Genomic DNA, 25,272 nt, shown 5'->3' with positions numbered 1-25,272 from the left:
ATATTTAGAACTTATTTATTTATTTATTTTTTTTTTCAATAGTTAGGCTTAGCGATGCAAAACCTCCGTCCTGTGGGACGGTTCCTGTTGACTTTCATCCAGCCCAAGGGTATTTCTTAAACAAAGGCATGTTATCTCAATATGGTTAAATCACCATTCAGATGTATTACAAGTGTAGACAAATTTATTATTAAAATCAGAATGTTTCTGCTGATTTATCATAACAGAGAATTGGTTATTTCCCTTATTTCTGATGAATGTTGAGTTAGTGCAGAATTTTAAAAATTAGAATGAGATACATGTAATCTAAAATATAATAAATAAATAAAAAATCTAAAAATTATATTAGCTTCTTTTTTCACCCTATCATAATTATGTGGTTAACCTTTAACAAAATATAATAAATAAATAAAATAAAATAAGCAAAATAAAAATTTAAATAAAAAGTTCAAACATTTTTGGAGGAGGTTGACTACCAATAAAGTTTGGGGAACCCTGATTATTAGGTTACCTGGATATGAAAACAATTTTATAAACCAAATTAGACATTTTCTGAAGTATGTAACACATGCAGAAAACAAAGAATTCTGGAATTTGTTTCAATTACTTCAAAAATTTTAGTGCTATAAACTAAAAAAGTAATAAAATATTTAGGTTACATAAAAAAGTACTTGAAGAAGTTAAATACCATTTTTAATCAACGGACTTCCAACAAAATTCAGACAACTTAAGGATTTGTCGAGATGATTAACAGCATCTTTGTTTTTACTCCATTGCATAAGGTGCTCCCAACAACAATTAGCAAGCAACGCATCGTGATTCAAGCTGTGTGGAAATTTTTTTCTGACTTCATTCAGCAATCCTGGAAAATAAGCACAGAAAGATAAATATAGAACTTGAAATTCCTTTTTCATATTTAAGATGTCATAAAAAGTAAAACCATCCTATCGCGTTTCAGAAAAAAAATATGAATTTACTGTTAATATAAGAGCACATTTTAGCCTTCCTTCTTATTATATACAACTACTGTGAATAATTACAGTGCAGTTTTGATCTTACAATCATTAGAAGATATATGACCATTAAAATAATGACTGTGTATCTTCTAATGATAGGGAAGGCACTTTTTGATTATCAACATATCAAGTTTCAATATTCAGCAAAAACGTTATTATTTTTGCACATCTTTGAGTACATATACAACAATAGCCAAGTCACACATATGCTTGTCTGCATAAAGATTTCCATGTTTTGCATTTAACTGTCATTTTGATAATCAGCAGGATGCACCAAGATCAGCAATTATCTGCTGAGGAGAAAGACAGCATTATATTTCTTCAGAAATACATTATTTTTCCCAGAAAGAAAGAATTTTATGAAACTTTACTTCAAAAACGATCATCATGTTAACATCAAAAATTACAACAGAGGAGTCAGGATATGGATTAGAGAGAAATCTGAAGACAGCCTTTCTCTTCATACTGTAGTTTGAGTGCCCCTTTGCTACACAGACACTATATGCTTACACACATCCAAGTCTTTTCTAGCATTTGAGCCCATGCTTTTCAGTAAAGCAGTCAGCATCACTAATCACTACACCATTTGCACAGGAGATTAAGAAATGATTCAAAGAAATTTTGAAGGCTATATTAATCAGCATCCACTAGCTTAAAAATTTAAATGGTAACCATTCATGTTTTCATTTTTTCATAAAATTCCTTGTTTCTTATGAAATGCTTTTATTATTATTTTTAAGAGCAGTAATTATTTATGAAAGTAGCTACGAGCTATAAAGCTAAGCAAACATTTCTCCTTATTTCCGAGAGTTGCCAATTTTTTGTAGTGTGTGGATAATCAAGACATACATTAAGAATTTAGCTTAAGAGATTAGGATCCCCCCTTATAGACGACTAGAAAATAAATGCTTATATTGCATATTTTTACCATGCAAAAAATAAAAGTGATAACAAAATCCTCCTCAACCAGCATGTTTTAAATATACAAACAATTAGAAAAGTTTTTTATTCTAGTGCTTGCATCTTCAGTCAAGGTACATAACTGAATACTTACTCTTTTTTTTTTTTTTTTGCATATTTGTTTTTCAATACTTATCTCCTTGTAAATACCTGACAATTAAAACATAAAAAAAGATTCTACATTTTTTAACAAACTATCATGCAGATTCTCATAATTATTTTCCTATTTATTAACAATTTACTATACAATATTTCTTCTTATAATCGTAATAGAGTCTTACACATTTAACATTATAAAAAGAAATTTAAATTTTTTCACAAATTAACTCTTCAGACTTTTTATTTTTTAATTTATTTTTAACAACTCACTACTCATGTTTTTTAATATTTCCCCCCTTACTTTACTGAACAAACTTTCAGAAATAAATTTATTTTCAGAATCTTAAAGAAATTCCTTAAATAAACAAATCTAAAAAAAGGAATGAATAATTTTGTAAAAGTAGGTGATATATGACATTAGAAACAGATTTTATTAATTAGAAAGATCCTGCAAATATTCATTAAAAATTATTACTAATTGGACATAGTGTACATTAATTGCATTTAAGATTACATCATTTATTAAAGAGAGCACTTATTGTTTTTTAAATTATTCAGCATTTTAAGCAATTATGAATGATTAAATTTAAAAGAAAAATTAAAAATCTGAATGGCAAAACTCTGAGAACTGGTTTGCAAGCAGATAAACACCTATGTTCATACACCCATGTTTATTGTAATTAAGTACTTTAAGTTTTGCACCTTTGTCGATACTTTTCATATCACCGGCAAAAGTTCTGTTATATTATTACAAGCTAAAATAATAGCTCCAGCTAATACACTACTTTATAAAATAGCAGAATAACGAAAAAGTTTGTTGACAACTTTTGAATTTTGTACATAAGACACGTAAGTATTTTACAGGAATAATTGTAGAATTAAAGAATCCTGAAAATTACTATGGAATAAAAATCTTACACAATTTCAAATAATTCAGAATATTAATATGAAATACACACATTTTCAAACAATTTCAAACAAAGTAAAATGCATAGTTTTTTCATTAATTAAAAATTTAATGTATGTTTCATTACATCATTTCACACAGCTGCATAACATTTTGGACGGTTCATCTTCTGGGAACTGACTGCATTTATATTTTTCTTTGCTAAAAACTGAAAGTATAGTATGATCAACAAGCCATCTTGATACAGATAGCATTAGCTTTTTATTTAACCCTTTAAGTATTAGATTAGAACTTGAAGTATGCATGCTAACAGGTGTTGCTAGACAGAAGAGACTGATTCATGGAATGTTGAGAATTGTCTATTTATTCAAAAAATTATCCTTAATAATTTTACCAGAAGGATTTTCAGAAAGGATTTCTGATCCTCAAGTATATTGTAATATAATGAGAATAAGTAGTATTTCATAGTCTGTTTAGCATTTCGGTTATCAGTGTTCAAGGGTGTACTGCATTCTGTAATAATAACAGCCATATAAATAAACTTTGAACAAATTCCATCTACGCAAGTAAAAATAGATTTAATTGCTTTTATTAATATTGGGTACTTACCCCCATAACACAAGACATCCTCAGGATATCTTATTTAAGTCGCATATTTAAGTCGCAATGTCCCGGGAAGCAGTTAGGATATCCTGAGGATATTGATTCTCAGATATCCTGAGGACTTCTTAAGTCAACATCCTGAGGATATCCCATTCAAGTCTCAATATCCCGGGATATATGAAGATCTCCTCAGAATGTTGATTTTCAGATATCCTGAGGACTTCGTAAATCAACATCTTAAGGATGTCCTGTTCAAGTCGTAATGTCCCGGGATATATGAAGATCTCCTGAGGATGTTGTTTCTTAGATATCTTCAGTACTTACTTTTTATGGAAGCTCATATCTGAAAATATTAAAGTAAAGTAACCTTGTACCACAAGCAAGTCATGTTATAAGAATCGAAATCTTACTCTATGGATTACCTATTCTGCACATGAAAATTTAATTGTTATGCTTACACTGGTTTTTGTCTTGTATATGTTGGCTGTAAGTATTAAGTAATAATATTTTCAAATTTTTGTTGTTGTTTAACAGTGCCTAGTGATCAGACTACTTTCTTACAAATTATAGGCACTTTTTTTCAGCCGTTTTGAGTTTCATATTGAAAGTGTGTTTACGATTAAATTCTAATTGCTACATAATATATTTTGTAAACATTATTTTAGATACTTTTCTAATATCTTTGAACACAAATATTATTTACGTTACAGGTTAACTCAGAAAATCTTTCACAAAGACATTTATCCTATGAACATATGGGCAGGATGTACATCCATGTCTTGTCTGGCATTCGAACTTGAGCCCTTCTGTATGGCAATCAGTCACTAATCACTTACCCGTTCTCTGAGGCACTAATCAGAAATATCAAGTTATAAAAGTATTCTATTAAATTCATTGATAGTTCTTAGCATAGAAATAACTATACTTTGAAACCGCAAAAGAAAAAAATACTTTTTGATCTGTTACACTATTATACAGTCAAAAGTCGTTAATTCGGACTCGTCGGGACTTCGGCGATTCCGGATTATCGATCATCAGTTTGAATCTGGTAAGATGGCATGCAGAAATCATAAAATAATGAAATGAATCATAAAAATATGAAACCGTAATTTATGAAATAAAGAACAATTATGATCTAAAGGGTATCAAAATTTACAAAAAAAAAAAGCTTAATATTTATTTGTTTACTTTATTAAACATTTCTTTCAATGTAAGTTCTTTAAGTTGCTTCGTTTTTTATGTGATAACACATTCTCTTTAATTCTCTAAACAGACATAATTTCTTGTTCAGTTACAAAGTTCCGCTGTTCAAGTCCTATAATTGCTGTGTCTACCGACTAATTTGTCAATCGGAATTTTTTCGTTTTCAATAACATCTGTCACTTTCTTCGCTATCAGAAGCGAATTATAATGACGAGGAATTTGATTTAAATCATATCAAAGACGGAGTACATCGAGATGAAATACTACATTTAGTAAGGAATTATAAGCCAAATAAAATAAAAACATCTGCCCTGAAGATAAGGATAGTGCTGACAGATCAACTTCCAATTCATTGCCCACTGCGGCGTTAAAGATAAACAAAGTTTAGATAAACAAACGTTAAAGTTTAGATAAACAAAGGATATGCCTTTATCCATTTTTTGCAGCGATTTCACTTTTTGTTTAATGAACTTCGAAACATACTTTTGCTTTGTAGATCCTTTACATATTAATAAATATATATCAGAAATTCTATTTGACATAATCGAAAGTTCAAGCTTACTTTTATAAAATTGCTCTAACAGTCTGCAAAAAATAATAAGCCGGATCCAATTCGAAGATTAAGGAACAACGCAATCTGCAACATTAACTGAAATAGATAATTAGATAATTTTAGCTTACCTTATACCGTCTGTTATACATTAAACGTGCACTCGTAAATGTATTTTTCGCACGCGCACAAGCATATTCGCAACCGTAAAGGTCTTATGCGCATGCATCGAGCTTTGAGGTCCGGATTATGGGTATCCGAATTAACGACTTTTGACTGTATTATTAATGAATGATGTTTAGTGCTGTGCAGTAATAAGTAACAATAATTTTTTTTTTTTAACAAACGAAATTTTAGTTTACAGACGCAGTTAAAAACTAGGCTATACGAGGTTTAACTTGCTTTAATTTGAATTTATAAACAGAATAATAATTTTATTGGGCTAAAAAATTCATTGCAGTTTCTTCGTTCATTTTCTGGTAAGTTCTTTAATAATGAGAATTAGTCTTTCAAAGCGACTGAGGTAAGAAGTAACTTATTTTTTACCTCTCTGTAATAGGAAAATAAGGTTTATGAATGGGTAGAACTAACATTAAGTTCTTACTCTCCTCAAATTTCACTTTGCTACCTCTTTAACCATACAAATAGTCGGTCTTTGCTAAAAAAAGCGTGAAAAAAATATATCCAGCGCTCTGTAGTCTTATACGTTATGCTGGCAATGCTAAATGACTCCTCATAATTTAACAATAATTACTACTTTATTAATTTATTTGTAACATCCAAAAAATGCAGTAAACACATTTCTTCAAGTTATATAACACTGCTTCTCAAATTTTCTTTGCTTTTGAGAAACCGAGCTCCGCTCAGAATGTAACACCTCTGAGCACTTTTTCTGTAGCCGATGCCCCAAGAAGATTTAACGTGGCAAATTTATGTGTCAGACTTTTTCTTCTTTGTATCTCCCTACAAGGGAAACATCCCTTCACAACAAAGGACGCAGAATGCCCCCAACGGTTTTAATTGCTCCGTAATAGTGATATCCTTGAAGAACCCCACAAAGTGGAAAGTACACGCACTTACTTTCTGATTTCCAGAATTCAGCTATTCTGCTAAACGTTAATAGCCGTCGTTCCAAATTCTGTTTCAGTTACGAACTGACTTGCTGACGCTTGCAAGAGTTACATTGAGAGAGTGTGAAAAGTAAGTTTCAAAATTTTTCCTTTATTCTACAAAAATGATCAGAACAAAAAAAAAAAAAAAAAAAAAAAAAAAAAAAAAAAATCTCAGATATCTAAAACACGGATTTACAGCAGAATAAATCAACGTATATTATCGGATTTGTCAGAAGATGAAGTAGCATTTAATTATGAAAATAGCCTGTGTTGAACTTTCACGCTAGCAAATATTCTTTAAGTTCCATTTCAAACTGTGATTCAGAATTTGAACTTTTATGTCTCAAGAAGAACTGATTATCCCATTTTAAGGAATATTCCAAATATAGGACTAATATATTTTCCGTTAGACTTTATGCCCTTTGTGTGCTTAGGAGTAGCACAAAAAATGATTAGTATTAGGATAGGCGGAGGCACCTTGCAAGCACGATTAACACATAAAAATGGTAAACTATTTTTTTTTCTTAATGACCAGTTTTTAAAGCCTTATGTACCAATTGAATTTGCAAGAAAACCAAGGAACCAACTCTAAAAGAATTAAAATATTGGAAAGCTACAGAATACCATCAATTTTTACTGTACACTAGCCCACTTATTATTTTTTTAAATTTAACAAAAAGTTATATGATAATTTTTTACTACTTCATATTTCGATTAGATTCTTATGCAAAATACAGAATCAGACGGCAATTAATGAATACGCACAGTCTCTATTAAAACTCTTCGTAGTAAATTTTGGGCTTTATTATGAAAAACAGTATATTTCTCATAATGTTCACTGCCTACTGCATATTTGCGAAGATGTAAAAATGTTTGGGCCGTTAGATAATTACAGTGCATTTAAATTTGAAAGCTATATATCTTCTATAAAAAAATTGATTAGAAAATCTTCCACTCCATTACAGCAAATAGCAAGACGAACTCATGAACTGTTTAATCATATTGTAGCCATGAATAATGATTCAATCAACATAACCGACTTAAGTTCAGAATTTCAAAATTTACACACATCTGGTCCACTACTTAAAGGTTATTAAATGCTTAATTTTTTATTAAATTTTGAATACAAATTAACTGAAGTCAGAACTGAATTTGTAGAATAATTTAATTATGAATATATCGAAGAATTCAGTTTTGGGCTATTGAATGGTTAAAAATGATCGAAAGATTTTTAATATTTTCAAGCAAAATTTTCTCTTATAATATTTTGTATTAATAATTTATTTCAAGTCTCTAAGTCTCTTGCTCAGTTTTAGATATATTTACAAATTATTAAATAAATTAAAATTCAAATTAGAAAAATAACTTGTATAAATATTCTTTAACATTTGTTATTTTATAGTAACCACAGATGGAGGACCTGAGACCGTCTGTGGAAAATAAGCAAGTTTCAGGTTATCACATCACCTTCACTGGAATATAAAGAAGATTTCTGGGGATATACTGGGATGTAACATTAAGCAGTTGAGAGTATGTATTTAAGAGGTTAAAGGGATATTGTAACTAATATTTCAAATCCTGATAACATCCCATACGCTGTCGGTGGGACCCAGATAGGATGTTTTAAGGATATACTGAGTTGTGACATTAAGCACTTGGGAGGATGAGTTTAGGAGTAAACTGGGATATTACGGGATGTCCTGAGGATGTAGTAAGTAGGACTTTAAATCCTAATAACATCCCATACGCTGTCGATGGGACATAGATAGGATGTTTTTAGGATATAATGGGATGTGTTTAGGAGGTTAGTGGAATATCCTGGGATGTCCTGAGGATGTAGTATGTAGGAGTTCATATCCTAATAACATCCCGCACGCTGTCGATGGGACTTAGTTAGGATGTCCTGAGGATATCCCGGGATGTGACATTAAGCACTCGGGAGGAGGTGTTTAGGAGGTTAGCGGGATATTCCGGGATGCCCTGAGGATGTGTGCATATCCCGCGAGCAACATCCTCGGGATATCCCAAGGATATTTTTGTGCTATGTGGGTATGTACTTCATTTTCTTTCAATCGGTATATTTAAACCAAAACTTCCCAATAACTTTTTCCTTTTCCGCCCTTATGATACAAACAACAAAAATAACTTTATTGCATAAAAAAATTTTCCTGTCTGAGCAAAGTCAGTGCACTCATACAAGAAGTTTGACGTCTCACAGAGCATTAAACAGTCTATGATTATATCAAATAAATGAAAAACAATTTCAAAATTTAAAACACAGTCTTTATATGGTTTATAGCTTTTATAATTAAAAATTAATATTTTTATAAAATCTGAATAATATATTTCTTCTAAAATTAAATTTCAGAAAGATAATTAGTCTGCATTTTGTAAATGCAGAAATTCTGAATTTGAAAATGTAAAAAGTCCACACGAAATGCAACAGCAAAATCAGCATATCTTTAGAATTCCCAATAGAATTTTAGGGGGTGCTACGTTATTTCATCATAAACTAGATGCTTGAGCAGCCAGCCCCCTAAAAAATGTATCATAAAAAAAGTATATACAGTCAAAAGTCGTTAATTCGGACACCCATAATCCGGAATGATCTATAATCCGGACCTCAAAGCTACAAACTTTCTGCGCATGCGTCGCGTTCACGCATGCGCACAGGCGTTTACGAGAGCGCGTAAGACCCTTACGGCTGCGAATGTGTTTGTGTGCATGCGCGTTTAAATTGTAACGGAGTTATACGCTAAGCTAAAGTTATCTAATTCAGTTAATGTTGCCGATTGCGTTGTTCCTTAATCTTCGAATTGGATCTGGCTTATTATTTTTTGCAGACTGTTAGAGCAATTTTATAAAAGTAAGCTTGAACTTTCGATTATGTCAAATAGAATTTCCGATATATATTTACTACAAAGTGAAAGTATGTTTTGAAATCCGAAATCTGTTTATCAATTTCATGCTGCTCTGCGGCAGACGAGGGAGGGCAGAAACGTCATTATTAGATTATGATAGATTAGAAAGATTATGTCAAATAGAATTTCCGATATATATTTACTAATATGTAATTTGTATCTACAAAGCGAAAGTATGTTTTGAGATCCGAAATCTGTTTATCAATTTCACGCCGCGGATTGGAAGTTGATCTGTCAGCACAATCCTTATCTTCAGGGCAAATGTTTTTATTTTATTTGGTTTATAATTCCATACTAAGTGTAGTATTTCTTTCTGTCTTTGATATGATTTAAATCAAGTTCCTTGTCATTATAATTCGCTTCCGATAGTGAAGAAAGTGACCCAGAGGTTATTGAAAACGAAAACATTTTGATTGACAAATTAGTCGGTATTCTCAACACAGCAATTATAGGACTTGAACAGCGGAACTTTGTAACTAAACAAGAAATTATGTCTGTTTAATAGAATTAAAGAGAAAGTATTATCACATGAAACGAAGCAACTTACATTGAAGGAAATGTTTAATAAAGTAAACAAATAAATATTAAGCTTTTTCTTTTTGTAAATTTTGATACCTTTTAGATCATAATTGTTCTTTATTTCATAAATTACGGTTTTATATTTTTAATTTTGTAATTTCTGCATGCCATCTTACCAGATTTAAACTGATGATCTATAATCCGGAATCGCCGAAGTCCCGACGAGTCCGGATTAACGACTTTTGACTGTAATGATTTTAACGAGTCCAGTTAGCAACATTTCAGAAAGATGTTTAATGTTTCTCATTAGACATCTCAGGATTTAAATGTATTTTTACTCAAATTAACCACATTAGAAAGAAAGAAAAAGTACCGAAAAATGATAAAGATGTTATTGTTCGGATGCAAAATTTCTTTCCATAAAAACATTGGGTAACTCTCTTTACGAAGCATTAAATTAAATAATTATTACAATAATTCACTAATTAATGTTTAAAATAATTAAATCGTGTAAGTTAAAATTTAACAAAATATGAAGAGACAAATTAAAATTTAAGAAGTGATTTTTAATATAATTTTATTACTAAAAATAAAATTTTCAAGATGTAATTTCTATTGAAATTTTGTTCAGGTACATAAAAACCGGAGCAGGGCTCCTGTGGGCTCGGTTGCAAATTATGCTCTGGAGAAAACTGATGCATATTATGAGACAATTACATGGGGCAAACTCTTAACATAAAAAGATTAAAAATACATTTTTAATTAATTACATAGCTATTTTGCTTTTGCTAAGAAATGTTTCATAGAAGGTGCTTTACAGAATTATACCTTGCTTATTTTTCACATTCGAAAATATTGTATACTAAGTGGCCAAAATGGAACTTTATTATATGACAGCAAAAAATACAAATACTTTATTTTAATATTACTTCTTAAATATAATTCCAAAATATTACCATTATTTAAATGAAATTTATTAATGTTACAAAGTCCTGAAAAAAATTGTCAAAAAATTCCCAGATCTCGGAAATAAAAATTTTCTATAAAAACTGATCTTAAAATTGCCAAATTTAGAACCGTTTAATAGAAGAATTCACATCCTCAAAAGCGAAAAGTTGTTTAAGAGCTCATTAGAAAAAATGAAATAATTTTGAAATGCTTATGTTTCACTTCTTGCTCAGAAATCGAGTATCCCACCATTTATATTAGAAATAGGAACAAATTATAACTCATGAACCCATATTTGTCAACCATATTTGTCAACCATAAGATAACCATATTTGTCAACAAATCGCCAAAAATATTCCTCCAAAATGCTAATTCACACTCAAAATGGCAGTCGTAAAAACAGACAGAAACTTCAGATGATTAAAATTAAGAACCTTCTGCCGACTTTGGCCAAAATTAAAGACTCCTCAGGACCAAAAATCAAATCTAAAAAACCTAAGGACTTTTAAGGATTCTTAAGGACCATATTAACCCTGTTTAAAGAACGTACAACTGCTGGAAACCATTTTTAGGAAAAATAAGATCGAGAAAGAACTATGTAAAAAAACATGAAAATTGAATCACAGAAGATCAAAACAATTTCTTTTCAAAAACATATTTACAATTCCTAAGGGGGGAAGGTCTGCAAATAGATGCAACATCACAGTACACTCTTAATGTGGAGTATTGATGGATTTCAGTCCTGCTGTGCAGTTGTTTTGTAAGAAATCTAATTGATAATTTGATGAAAATAAATAATATTTTGGCAAAGCCCATCTACCATAGCATTTTTCAGAGGGAAGCAATATCATATGAAAAAAAATTTCTTTTCAAAAATATATTTACAATTCCTAAGGGGGGGATTTTTTCGGGGGGAAAGGTCTGCAAATAGATGCAACATCACAGTACACTCTTAATGTGGAGTATTGATGGATGTCAGTCCTGCTGTGCAGTTGTTTTGGAAGAAATTTAATTGATAATTTGGTGAAAATAAATAATATTTTGGCAAAGCCCATCTACCATAGCATTCTTCAGTGGCAAGCAATATCATCTGGATAGCACCTTGTGGTCATCAGTTTGTTTCTAAGCAAGATAAAAATCAAAAACATTCTTGTAAATTATGGTGAAATTATTTAGTGAAAAGGCTAGAGGAACTCAACAGCAATCCATGAACTTGGTTCTAAGTACTTCTGAGTTTCAGTTTGATAAACTTGATTGTAAAATCTAAATGTTTGAAACTTGAAAGAATTGTGAATAACTCTGATTAATGAATTAGCAAGTAGGACCAGCATAATATGCATAATTTATACCTTTGAAGGTTAAGTGGAACCTTCTTCTGCTGCAGGAGTGAAACTGACAAAGACACTTGCTTCAAATGAAACAATAGACAAACAATTCAGAAAGTTCCAGTTAAGTGCCAGTAGCTTCATTTTACAGCATCATTACTCTTCAAATCCTGGTGTTCCACTAAACAAAAGTTGGCTCTATTTTATATTTTTCGGTACACTCCAGTTTCAACTACTGATCAATACTGTGAAGTCTTTACCTTCAGCTTTTCAAAAAGTTATTTCAGAATTGCTTTCCTTTCATATTAAGAGACAGTGCCAGTTGTTAGGCTTTGGCTCCTTTGACTGGAACTTTATCAGATTTTTTTTTTTTTTTTTTTTTTTTTTTGTCAGCTGTGTGAACACAAGTTTTTCTGTCATTTTGTCTTCTACAACTGACAATTTGTGAATTTTGTATAAAGGAACCCAAATATTGTAGTGAAATTGGATGCAGCAATGATTTGCTTTTGCTAAGGTAGATTTCAAACAAACTGCAAAACAATTTATACTTTAGTTTCATTAAAAGGTTAAGATAACCATTAAGTACTCACAAGCAAATGTTACCATTTTAAACCAGCCTAAGTTACACATAAATTATAATATGTTGTGAAATACTTCAGTATTGTGGGCCTATTCTATTAAACCTTCAAAATCTATTTCTGTTTAGCCTTCACAACTGTAGTACTGGACTGTACACTGATTCTAGTTGTTATTTATTAGTACTTTTAATTAAGATTTAAACAAAAAGTACTTTTATTATGTTCTTACAGTTAATAAAATTCAATTATTCAAGAGTTACCTTAATTAAGTGATTTTTGTTACATAATAATTGCAAACTCTACTGATTTTAAAATACATATTCTCAAGCTTATGGACAACAGTGTAATATGCAGGTTATATTTTAAAATACATTAAATGCTTAAAATTTTATTTTAAATTTTAATGTGCAAAATTCAATGTCTCTCTGTGCTTTTTTAGTTTACATACCGCTTCACTACAATAAAGCAAAAAGTTAAGAAATATGTTTATAGAAAAACTTACCCTTAACAATATTTAAAGACCTGGAATCCGATTTGTCATCCAAAAATTTTTGAGGTACTGAAACATCATCGGTGTCCTCGGCTGAGAGAAACGAAGACAGTACTTCAGGCTCTAAACCCACCGATACAGCCCAAACTGCTACGAGGTCAGTAACAGATCCTGGAATACAAATGAAAACAAATAAGCTCTGTTTTTTAAATGCTAGTACATGTATACTTATACAGTACAAAGTCCGTAATCCGGACTCGTTGGGACTTCGGAAATTCTAGATTAGGGGTTTTCCCGGATTATAGATCATCAATTTAAATCTGGTAAGATGGCATGCAGAAATCATACAATTAAAAATATGAAACCGTAATTTATGAAATAAAGAGCAATTATGATCTAAAGGGTATCAAAATTTACAAAACAAAAGCTTAATATTTATTTGTTTACTTTAATAAACATTTCTTTCAATGCAAGTTGTTTAAGTTGCATCGTTTTTGTGCTAATACTTTCTCTTTAATTCTCTCTTCTATAAACAGACATAATATCTTGTTCAGTTACAAAGTTCTACTGTTTAAATCCTGCAATTGCTGTGTAACCGACTAACTTGTCAATCAAAATTTTTTCGTTTTCAATAACCTCTCTGTCACTTTCTTCACTATCGGAAGTGCGCATGTGTAAACACTTTACTGGCTTTATGCGCATTCGTAATGGATGCGCATATCAAATGCGCAAGCGTAAGTTTGTGGCTTTGAGGTCAGATTATAGATTATTCCGGATGGATTATGGACTTTGTACTGTATATACATGGACTAGCATTAATTTCAATCAAAAATATTTTCCATTCCTTTGAAACTTCTAAAAGCTTTAAGTTCATTTTTAGAATACACTTCTAAACATTGTTTAAATTAGGGGTTTCTAGTGGGATCACTGTTGACCCACTGGGGGCTAATGTTTAAAAAGAGGGTCAGTAATGATAAAGAGCTAGATTGGGGGTTGACAGCCGAATATGCATTAGTAACGGATCGGCAGAATTAGGATCCCATTGATTAAAAAAATCCTTTAATTAATTTTTATTGATGTAAAGCTGTATCATATAGTAAGGATGAAATTATAAAATAAAATATAAGGGGGGGGAGGAACACTAAAATTACTTAATATATTTTAAAAGTAGCAATAAAGTGGCTATTATTTTAAATATATAATTTTTATGCAATAAATGCAATATGAGAAGTAAAACACAAGAACACAGAAAATACAATTAAAAAAGAGTGCAGAATGAGAAAAAAGTTGAATATTTATGAACATATTTAAGAATTAAGCAGTTTTATGACAAAATATCGAAAAAATTGCATCAATACACATCAACTACAGCCACCACAGTAATTAAAATTGAACCTTTGTACAATTAGAATCTGTGATTTTGTTTCTGAAAATATGTTTATATTTGTAAAATTAAAAATGACAGTAATACAAAAGTAATAAAAGGTAAACCTAATAAATAATTTATTTTGAAAACTTTTCTTCACATTTGGAGTCTAATCGCTAACTTTTAAGTTATTTATGTGCAATTATTTGTATTATGATTTTGTTGTACAATGTATATTATAGAAAAAAATGTAAGAATGTGACTTAAAAAATCATACCTGGTACTTTTCTGTTTTGCCGGAGTAGGTGATAAACTCGCCAATAATGGTACAACTGATGCCAAATAGAATATCCTCCATGGTAACCTAATTTTCAAAACAAGTTGCAGCCATTTCTTATCAGATTGATTGTTTCTTTCAATATTAGCACATAATTACGTAGAATTTTTACTAGATAGTTCAATTTTATGCCCTAAGGCCATTCATGGTAATTAAATCAGGATGAAATCACACCACTCACCCGAAGGCGAAAATATAGAAAAGGCAAAGTCAAGGGTTAAAATTCATAAATTCTAATTGAGAATGCACTAGCGAAGTAAAGCACTGTGGTTTTACATAATTTCTGAGTAAGCTATTCGTACGAATTAAAATAATTCTTGCTTCAAACTTGTATTCCAAATTAAGATTTAACTTGAAATTAATGTAGATAATTACTGAGAGAATTAGATTTTTGTAGCGTAATTTACGTGAGATGATATCACTTGGGGTCACATGATATGAACCGGCGAATCAGGATGTTGAACCTTGAAAGCATAGTATATTCTTAAATTAGGGGGGTAATGTTACCCGCGTTCGTGATTATCCTTAAGTCACACGTGCCCCCTGAGTGGTGCTAAATGGGTAACTGTCACAAAGTCCTGTGGCATACTGTGACTATGGGTGAGGTGTGAGTGGGATGAGGTTCAGTCTGACGATGAGTAATCTTATGACGACCCAACGGACCGCTCTTCCCTGGGAAAACCGGCGATTGTGGGGAGGATTTGAAATTCCGAGGACCTTTGATCTGGAGAGGAGGGGTCTTGGAGGAAGCAGCCATGTAGAGGATACAGGAGAAAAGCTGAGTTTTGTGTCTCAGGCCGCCAGATAGTACAGGAGCCCGGGGCAGCCTAACCAGCATGTCCTGGCTGCTCTATCAGCTGGTGTATAATCTCGCCTGCCTTGTAGTTCTAGGTGGTGCCTGGGTGGGGTCCTGCATGGCAGAGCGGGGGGCTCTTCCGAGGTCACTACTGGCTGCTGAATCTGGGGCTAGCCCCTCCAAACTGGCTCTTAGAAAATCGGAAGGAATTTTTCTCCCCCTTCTTTCAATCTTATACCAAAATGGATGCTTGAAATACAAAATTAGATAAAAACCCATCTTCTGAAATCCCCACTATAACCACTGTAATTCCTTCTGAGGGAGTGAATGTGCCCTCGGGTGCGGATGCTCTTCTCTTCAGGACTACAGAAACCAGAACCACTGGTGAAAGGGTGAATGTGCCTTCGGACACGGACGCCTTGAACCCAGTGGGGATGTATACTGACTCCTCTGTCAGAAGTACTGTGCCAGATGCGCAAGCGGATGACCAGTCACCAATGACGGAGGTTGTAAATAAAAGAAGAGAAAAAAGGCAACGCCAGAAAGAGCGAAAACGGCTGGAGAGGGCCATGGAAGGGATCTCGATCTCTGGGGAGAAGGGAGCGAAAGAGAAAACAGATAAAGCTGAGACCTCTGGAGCGACCTCCAAACCGGTGAGGAAGAACCATCCAAGCAATGAAGAGTCTCGTAAGAGAGAACGCATTGCTGGTGACACCCCGGAAATGGCCCTCAAGAAACGACGGCTATATAGTCAAGCTGCAAGAAAGGCAATCACTCTGCGAATCGTCTGCAAGGATGACTAAAGAGACATAACATCAGTGGATTCAGATTTCATCACCTCTATAATTGATGACCGAATTATCGATGGCTCTATCACCACCTGCAGGGTCCACAAGACAGTCCTGCAGTCGAATGGCCTCAACATTGCATGTGAGGACCAGGAGACTGTGGACGTCCTAAAGACTTTAATTAATGATCTACTCGGCCCTGAAGAAAACCATCCAGGTTATCATGCCATGGCTCCCGGAGACAGACCCCCCATGAAGAGGTTTTTCGCTTGGTTTCCTGGTAACAGGTCACCAAAAGATAACATCAAGCTCCTTGATGCCTGTAACAAGGGCCTGGATGTTAAGAAGATCGCCATCAAGGCAGTTATCCCTGGAGACGGAGGTAATACCTTGGTGCTGGGAGTGGAACATGAGCTTATGGATTATCTGGAGGCCCAGAATTTCAAACTTTTTTGTGGTGCCCGTGGCTGTGTACAGCTGAAGGAACCAAGGCAACAGGAGAAATCAATTCCTCCGCCCAAGGATCCTCCAAAGAAACAGTTGACGGAAGAAAGGGAGACCGAAAAGGAGTCGGAACCAGAGCTTTCTTTGGAGGCTCTGGAGAAGACATCTGAATAGTTTTCCCCTGTCACTACTTCCTTTGAAGTAGTATGCTAAGGATGTGGCTTTTAACTAAGTCTCTCCTAAAATCCTTCAGGGTAAGTTCTTTTCTCTCATTTAACCTGTTTTAATGGTTAAGGTTAGTCAGTTAAACCTGCAACATAGCAGAGCAGCTTCATACAATTTAGCTGCTCAATTAGGTAAGCAAGGCACTTTTGTTGCCTTAATTCAAGAACCTTGGGTGTACAAGGGTAAAATCCTTGGTAGGCCCATGAACGCGCACTTCTTTTCGACAGAGGGACCTGATAAAAGACCTAGAACTAGCATTTACATTTCTAAAAATATAAAGGCTATGAAATTATCCCAATTTACATCAGAGGACTTAACTGCTATTTTAATTAAGGACATAAACAGTTCACTGAGAGGAAACATTTGTTTTTCCTCGGTTTACATGGCTTATGACCTTAACATTCCGCAAGAATTTATAGATCTTGTGAGTTTCTGTGAAATAAACAATATTCCTATGGTTATTGGTGGTGATGTTAACGCTCACCACCTGTCATGGGGCAGTTCTGATACTAATCTTAGAGGAGAAAAACTCATGGAACTTATAATGAATGCCAAGCTAACTTGGGTAAACAGGGAAAATCGCCCCACCTTTGTTAACAGAAGAAGAGAAGAAGTCATTGACCTCACATTAACTTCTTCTGATATTTATAACCTTATTGAGAATTGGCATGTAAGTGACAATCCCTCACTTTCTGACCATCGCCTTATACAATTTTGTATTAGAGATGAAATTCCAGCTGAATATTTCAGAAACATTAAAAACACAAATTGGGACCTTTATAAGGATTTCCTGGTTTCTAATGTCATTAACCTTCAGGTTTTAGACAATAATTGTACAGTCGAGGAGCTTGATACTCAAGCAAACAATTTGACAAATATCATTATTGAATCTTATGCATCATGCCCTCTCAAACGAAGGAAGTACTCTCCTAGCAAGAGAGTTTGGTGGACCAAGGAGCTTGAAAGCCTCCGCCTAGAGGTTCGGAGAGCTCACAGGAAAGCAGTCAGAAATAAATCTGAAGTTAACTGGTCTAACTTCAAAATTCTACAAAGGAAATTTAAAAGTAAAATCAGGAAAACTAAATACAACTCATGGAGATCGTTCTGCACAGATATTCTGTCCTACCATGAGACTGCCAGAGTATATAAGATTCTTAAAAGATCTCAGGAGTCTCAACTCTCATCGGTTATGCGACCTGATGGCAGTTATACTATAAACCCTTTGGATACACTTTCGACCATGTTGAATTTTCAACTGGGGGACAAAAGTGTCACCTCTGACCCCCAGGAAAATGCATTGGAACTACTTCATAATCCATTAGATCTGGATTTTGTTATGACAATTGTGAATTTTGAAAAGGCTAAAGCGGCCCTTGATGTATTTCTTCCCTTTAAATCTCCAGGGAACGATGGCATTTACCCAATTCTGCTTCAGAAAGGCTGGGATATTTTTGGTCACATTCTCGTGGACATATTCAAGTCCAGTTTGATTTTAGGATATGTTTCTAAGGTTTGGAGAACTTCACGAGGTGTGTTTCTTCCTAAACCAGGAAAAGATACATATGAGAAACCAAACTCTTTTAGAATGATCACGCTAACATCCTTCCACCTTAAGCTGTTGGAGCGATTGATTTTCTGGCACCTCCAGTCAGATAATAATCAGAAACATACCTTTGGCTTAGACCAACACGGTTTTAGGCCTGGCTTCTCCACTGAGTCGGCCTTACACCAACTCATGTGGAGAATAGAAAAAACAATTATAGACACTTAATTAACAATTACGGACACTTTGCCATTGGGATTCTACTGGATATTGTAGAAGCCTTTGATAACATCGGTTTCGAGAAAATACATAAGGCCCTTACTAGAAGTCATATTCACCCTATGATAACTAGATGGGTCATCTTCATGATTAAAAACAGGAATATCTGTGTTAGTCTCGCTGATTATGAAGTAAAGAGAGATATTACTAAAGGGTGTCCGCAGGGTGGTATTCTTTCTCCGTTCCTGTGGAACCTGGTATTCGACTCACTCTTAGTACTTCTACAGGAGGAACCTGGCATGTCACAGGCTTATGCAGATGACCTTATTGTGTTATTACAGGGTTTCGATATCGGAACCCTACATAATCAAGCTCAGCAGATCTTAAATAAAGTTTCACACTGGGGTGATACAAATGGCCTTTCTTTCTCTGCTGAAAAATCTGAGGTCATAGTTTTCACGTGGAGAAGGAAATGGAAACTGGCAGATTTATATCTGGGTTACCAGATTATTAGGCGTAAGGAATGCGTTAAATACCTAGGATGTTACCTGGATAGTAAACTTACATGGATCACCCATATAAAAGAAAAGGCACAAACGACCACAAATGTTCTAATACTCTGTAGGCGAATCGTTGGTAAACAATGGGGCCTTAACCCAAAATCTACTCTATGGATTTATACTGCCATAGTCCGGCCAATGCTTTCTTACGGATGCGTGGTCTGGATTAATGTTATTAACAAAAGCACGTATTTAAACATTTTACAAAAGGTGCAAAGACTTGCTTGCCTAAGCATTAGTGGGGCTTTAAAAAGTATCTCTACCGCTGCATTAGAATTTTTACTGCAAATTCCACCCTTGAAATTATTCTTGAGTAGAGAAGCAATTAAATCCATCTATAGATTGAATAAAAATGGCACATGGTGCCAAAGGACAGGTTTTGGTCATAAAAGCCACCTGAAAAGCCACATTGACATATGTCTGGACTTGGGCAATGAGATCCCTATAATCTATATGCCCAAAGATGCAATTACTAAAACAATAGTTCCAGATAAACTATTCTCAACTCATATACCAAAAAGGAATGAGATAGAATCTCTAATTGACCTAATTCCAACTTCACTGGAGCTGGAGCTATTATAAGAATCAAGGGATCTGAAGAAGATTTCATTAGATTTCATCTATACCTTGGTAAATTAACAACTGTTTTCCAAGCCGAGGTTCAGGCGATCAATATGGTCGCCAGGGAGCTCTTAGCTAAAAATACAGTTGATAAGTATATATATATTCTCTCTGACAGCCAATCAGCCATCCTTGCCCTGGCTAATCGTGTCAAGTTACAAAACTGTGTTTTGAACTGTACTCAAGATCTCAATTCTCTGGCTCAGGCCCATAATACCATTAGTTTAGTCTGGGTCCCAGGTCATTGTGATTTTGCTGGAAATGAACTAGCTGATAAAGTAGCTAAAGATGCTTCGCAACTACCCATGTCTGGCCCAGAACCATTTTACCCAGTTTCATATCAAACTGTTAAAAAAGAAGTAAGAAGCTGGATAAAGGAAAACATGATGATATATGGTCTAAACTACCTGACTGTGTTCATTCTAAATTGGTGCTCAGTACACTTAACTTTTCAGGTAAACTCATACACCTCAGTAGAACTAACTTACGCCAGGTAATTCAAATTGTTACTGGACATGCTTATCTAGCTAAGCATCTCCACAAATGTGGTCTTGTCGAATCTCCTCTCTGCCCAGCTTGTGGAGAAGAAGAGGAAACACCTTTTCACTTTCTGGGACGATGTCCGGTGTTCTCTGTCCCTAGAAACAAATTCCTTGGGTTTCCCTATATTACCTTTGATCAAGCCCTTTTATACAAAGGGCTCTCTGGCATAATAGGGTTTCCGATGTATACTAACAACAACACCTACAGGTAAGGTAAACACCTACAGGTAAGGTGAATATGAAACCACAAGAAACAGGCATTGAGACACCCTATGAGTTCTTTTTTTGAAAAGAAACTATGCAGGGATTTCCTTCTCATAGCCGTGTTTTGGAATATAATTTGAAAACAGCTATCAAATCTTTATACACTACCTGGCCATTTGGCTTGAGAATGCACCTCTGCCCTCCTTATTTATTTATTTATTTATTTGACTCTCCATCGCACTCTTGTTTGGTCAAGAATTTGCGTTTGGTGGTTTGGGAGGGATTGAATCGGTTTTCCATCCAATAGGGAAGTTTTCACGATCCAGCCGACACCTTGAACTTAGAGATGGGATCTTTTGCTGATACTATAGATTTGGTGTCAGTTTGAGATCTTATCTATTTATTACTTACCTTTTACGGGAGTTACCATTTAAATCCCTTGATTTAAATGATCAAATGGCGGAAGAGTAATGGGCAATTTTGCCTAAACTCCTTTCCTTCTTTTCATAAGAAGGAAGCGCCCCTATTGTTGTTATATTCTTAAATTAATGTTTTTTTACAATATTGGCTTTTTACAAAAATTTGAAAGATATTAAAATGTTTATGCCTTCAAAATAAAAAATTCTTAGAACTAACATTTGTAAACGTTTTTTATGTGTATACTGTATGTTATTGCCAACAAAGTATGCTTGGTGAGATTTGTGTCGGTGAAACAGAAAAGTACCTCATACTTTTAAAAGAGGATAAAAAAGGTTGGAGATCCCTGGCTTAAATAATTTGGATCTGGGCTATAGCTATTACTGAAATTGACTAAAAACTATAAAAAAAATCACCTCAAAATTTTAACCTTTTTCGTTTTATTAGCACTTTTCTCACAAAAAAACACAATTTTTAAGAAATCAAAGTTCTTACATAAAGATAATGCAGTACTGCAATAACTGCAAAAATACTCTTCAGCAAGTTACAGAAGAAATAAAAGAGAAGAGATTTATTTTCATAAATCATTGCATACTTCTGAAAAACAATCAAATTGTGATGCTTCAATCTGCAAATGTCTGTTCTGCGAATTTAACTCAAGCTATCTTCCTTTTCACTAGTTCTTTATCTATTACAGGTGACCAGACAAAAGCCCACAAAAAAGACCCCACTGGGATAATTGCCCACGCGACTAATACCCACACCGATAAAAGCGCACATTGATAAAAGCCCACACAGATAAAAGCCCACATTGATAAAAGCCTACATAGATATAAGTGCACGCTGATAAAAGCCCACACTGACAAAAACCCACACCAATATATAATGCTATGTTAAAATTAATATTTTTTACCCTTTTTCCTCAGCTTCACAAAGCAGATTCATGAATTAAGATAAAATAAAAAATACATTAAATTAATAACAAATAATTGAACAATAAATTTAACTAGCGGAACACATTTCATTTTGGGCTCCGGCTGAATTAAAATCCTATATGTATATAGAACAGAGAGTCAATCAAAATAATTAAAAACATATACATGTATGTGTAACTGTTTTTATATTTACGCGACAAATGGAAGTGCTCTCGTATAAGTCCAACAAAAGGAGGTGAAAGGGAATACTGGCCACACTGCTTCTCTTAATTCTACAAAATTATAAGGAGTATAAAATGTATGTAATTTTTCATCATATACAGAGAATAATTTATGAATAATTTAACACTGCAGAAAATTTTGCATATAACGAATTTAATATCAAGAATTAAAGCCAAACTTTCATTTCAACCAAAAAAATAAAAGTACTGTATTCTGTTATGAATAAGAAAACATTTGTGTGCGTGCGCTATCACAAATACTGTTTTCATAGTGAATTAAAAGCACGGTTTCAAATAATCTAGTTAAATATTCACAAGTAGGATTTTACATAAATTAAATTCATTCTCACTTGAAATTTCATTTTTAATCATAATAATTATTAATCGTAAAAATTTTCAGGAAGTCATAGCTATTTTGGATTTCCTGAAACTGTGTGCTGATTTTAAGTGGGCATTCGTCTTGTGGGCTTTTGTCTTGCAGTTTTCTAATTGGCCGCTGCCTATTCAGGCAGGAAACCATTGAGTTCCTTTTCTTTTGCCCCCATAACTATACATAATACTATTAATGAATGACAAATTTATATAATATGTATACTTAGAATCTAAAAACGATGAACTTTGAATCTGGTGAAAATATATATTAATGTAGTTACAAAATTTTATTAGATGTTATTATATGCATAGTTCTTTGTAATCTTCACAATCTCTAATAAAATGCTACATATTTATTACTATAGTTTGAGGTAATGTTGACTTCTAAGAGTTGTTCCATCCCCCCCCCAAAAAAAATAAAATGAAAATTAAAAACACTGTTCCAAATTGCTGTAGTTGAAAGATGAGGAGGTTACATTTGGAATCGTCAAATGACAATTGTTACATTCAAAAAAGCTTTCAATGAGAAATATGTTTAAACTTTGATAATAAGCTCAGTGTAAAGTAAAGAATAAAATATCTCTTAGCCAAGTTTTCATTGTGCTTAAAAGTTTTAATATTCCTAAACTAAAAAGGAACTAAAGGAAAAACTAAAAAGAAATAAAATTCAAGTGTTTCTAATTAAAAAGTTAATAGTTTTAATAATGAAACATAATTATATTTAATCTCAGCCATATTAACTTAAAAATAGCGTGTGAGAAACTCCACAATGATATTTTTCATTTTCACATACACATACCAAAGTTAAATAAGTAAATAAATAATAAAATGCAATTTCAAATTTATCATCGAAACATTATAGCTAATCACTTAATCAGAGAGTAGAAAGTTTGCTTTCAACCTAATAAATTAAACAAATAAAGTAGTGATAAAATATACAAACAGACATATATTTGAGATATTAAAATTCAGATATGAATAGTCCATTTATTATAATTAAAATTATAAATACACGGTTTAGTAATAAAAAACTATAAGTCCCTTTTGATTATGCGCGCTTTTATCAGTGTGGGCTTTTATCAGTGTGAGCTTTTATCACCGTTGGCTTTTATCAATGTGCGCTTTCATCGCTGTGGGTATTTGTCACGTGAGCAAATATTATAGTGGGCTTTTTGTTGTGAGCTTTTGTTGCGTGTGTTTTCATCCAGTGGGCTTTTGTCTGGGAACCCTATTACCATATGTTCTTACATATGCTTTTTTACTGCAAGTAGACAAGTTCAACACAAACGCAACAATGACGTTATTCTCTCCTATGAAATATGTAAGTACCAGTTTTGGTAATCTTCTCCTACAGCTGTACTTACATATTTGCAAAACCACCTAGGCACAATTTGGTGATTTCTTATAGAAGAAAAGAAATGACGACTTACAATTGTAAAGAATTTTACTTTTAATTAAGTATTTATCCCAAAAATCAATGAATAGAATATTAAATGGAATCAAGAAATATTAATAAAAAATCAACAGAAGAATTAAAATCAAACAAGAATTGTATTAGAATTCAATAGAACAGAAGAAGCTCATAGAAATAAAATAGAATAATTCTATTCATAGAAATATAATTGAGCAGACCAGAACAGGGAAAATTCATAGAAATGGAATAGAAGAAATTTGAAAGAAGACTTGAATTGATATCAATAAGTAGAATGATAATCTGAAAATCAATAATAGCCTATATTTTTCTTTCTTCTTTCTTTTGTTTTCCTTTTTTCCACCCTCCCCCTTTTTTTATGTTTTGTTGGAAAATTTCATAGCTACTGACTTAAGAATAGATTTAAAACTATTTTTCCTTTCAGCAACTTTGTGACAGATGTGTTTCTGCAAAAAATTTACCACAATTTCTTCGACTGCAAGGCAAAAAATCCCACTCATGAATATTTTAAAATTTAAAAAAATAACACAATTTACCTAGCCATTGGAACTTGGAATTCAACAAAAGAAAAAAAACATAAAAATGTTGATGTTGGTTGTTAAAATGGAACTCTTATGCACCTGGCTTGGTTCATTCTAAAAGTTTTGGCAACTTGTGCAAGGCATATGCAACTGCCTTACACAAAGCCTAGCCCAAAACCTTTCTCTTTTCTCCTAAATTAAATATTATTATTTTTTTCTTATTTACCATATTTGCTGTCGTATAAGACGCAAATTTTTTCTTTGAAAATAGGTTTGAAAAACAGAGGGCGTCTTATATGTCAATACGTCATTTGTGAATGGGTAAAAGCTTCATGAGATGCTGTGAAAACAGATAGTGTGGTTAAATCATTTAAGAAGTGTGGCATTAGTAATGCACTGGATGGTACAGAGAACAATTTGTTGTATGAGGACTCAGATGCTGATTTAGAAGAGGTTTCAAGCGACTCTTCATTTAGCTCTGGAGATGAAAGACTGGGT

At 33.0% G+C, this 25,272-nt stretch overlaps 1 protein-coding gene across 2 annotated transcripts in view; it reads right to left on the bottom strand.

Moving 5' to 3' along the window:
- The window catches only part of Rab3-GAP (Rab3 GTPase activating protein), a 244,686-nt gene that overhangs the window by 52,030 nt on the left and 167,384 nt on the right, over positions 1-25,272 (bottom strand). Inside the window, exons 24-26 of one of the 2 annotated variants that reach the window (XM_085825301.1) lie at positions 14,875-14,961; positions 13,244-13,402; positions 689-862 (exon numbers count right to left, since the gene is read on the bottom strand). In XM_085825301.1, coding sequence (XP_085681427.1) covers positions 689-862; positions 13,244-13,402; positions 14,875-14,961 — 420 coding nt within the window. The remainder of the gene's footprint in view (positions 1-688; positions 863-13,243; positions 13,403-14,874; positions 14,962-25,272) is intronic. The other variant, XM_085825302.1, reaches the window with a different exon arrangement.

Source organism: Stegodyphus dumicola, chromosome 10 (genome assembly GCF_044657685.1).
Source record: "Stegodyphus dumicola isolate Sdum_Otavi_A_Nest chromosome 10, ASM4465768v1".
In the NCBI taxonomy this organism is placed as follows: domain Eukaryota; kingdom Metazoa; phylum Arthropoda; class Arachnida; order Araneae; family Eresidae; genus Stegodyphus; species Stegodyphus dumicola.
This window is presented reverse-complemented; position numbering and strand designations above follow the sequence as displayed.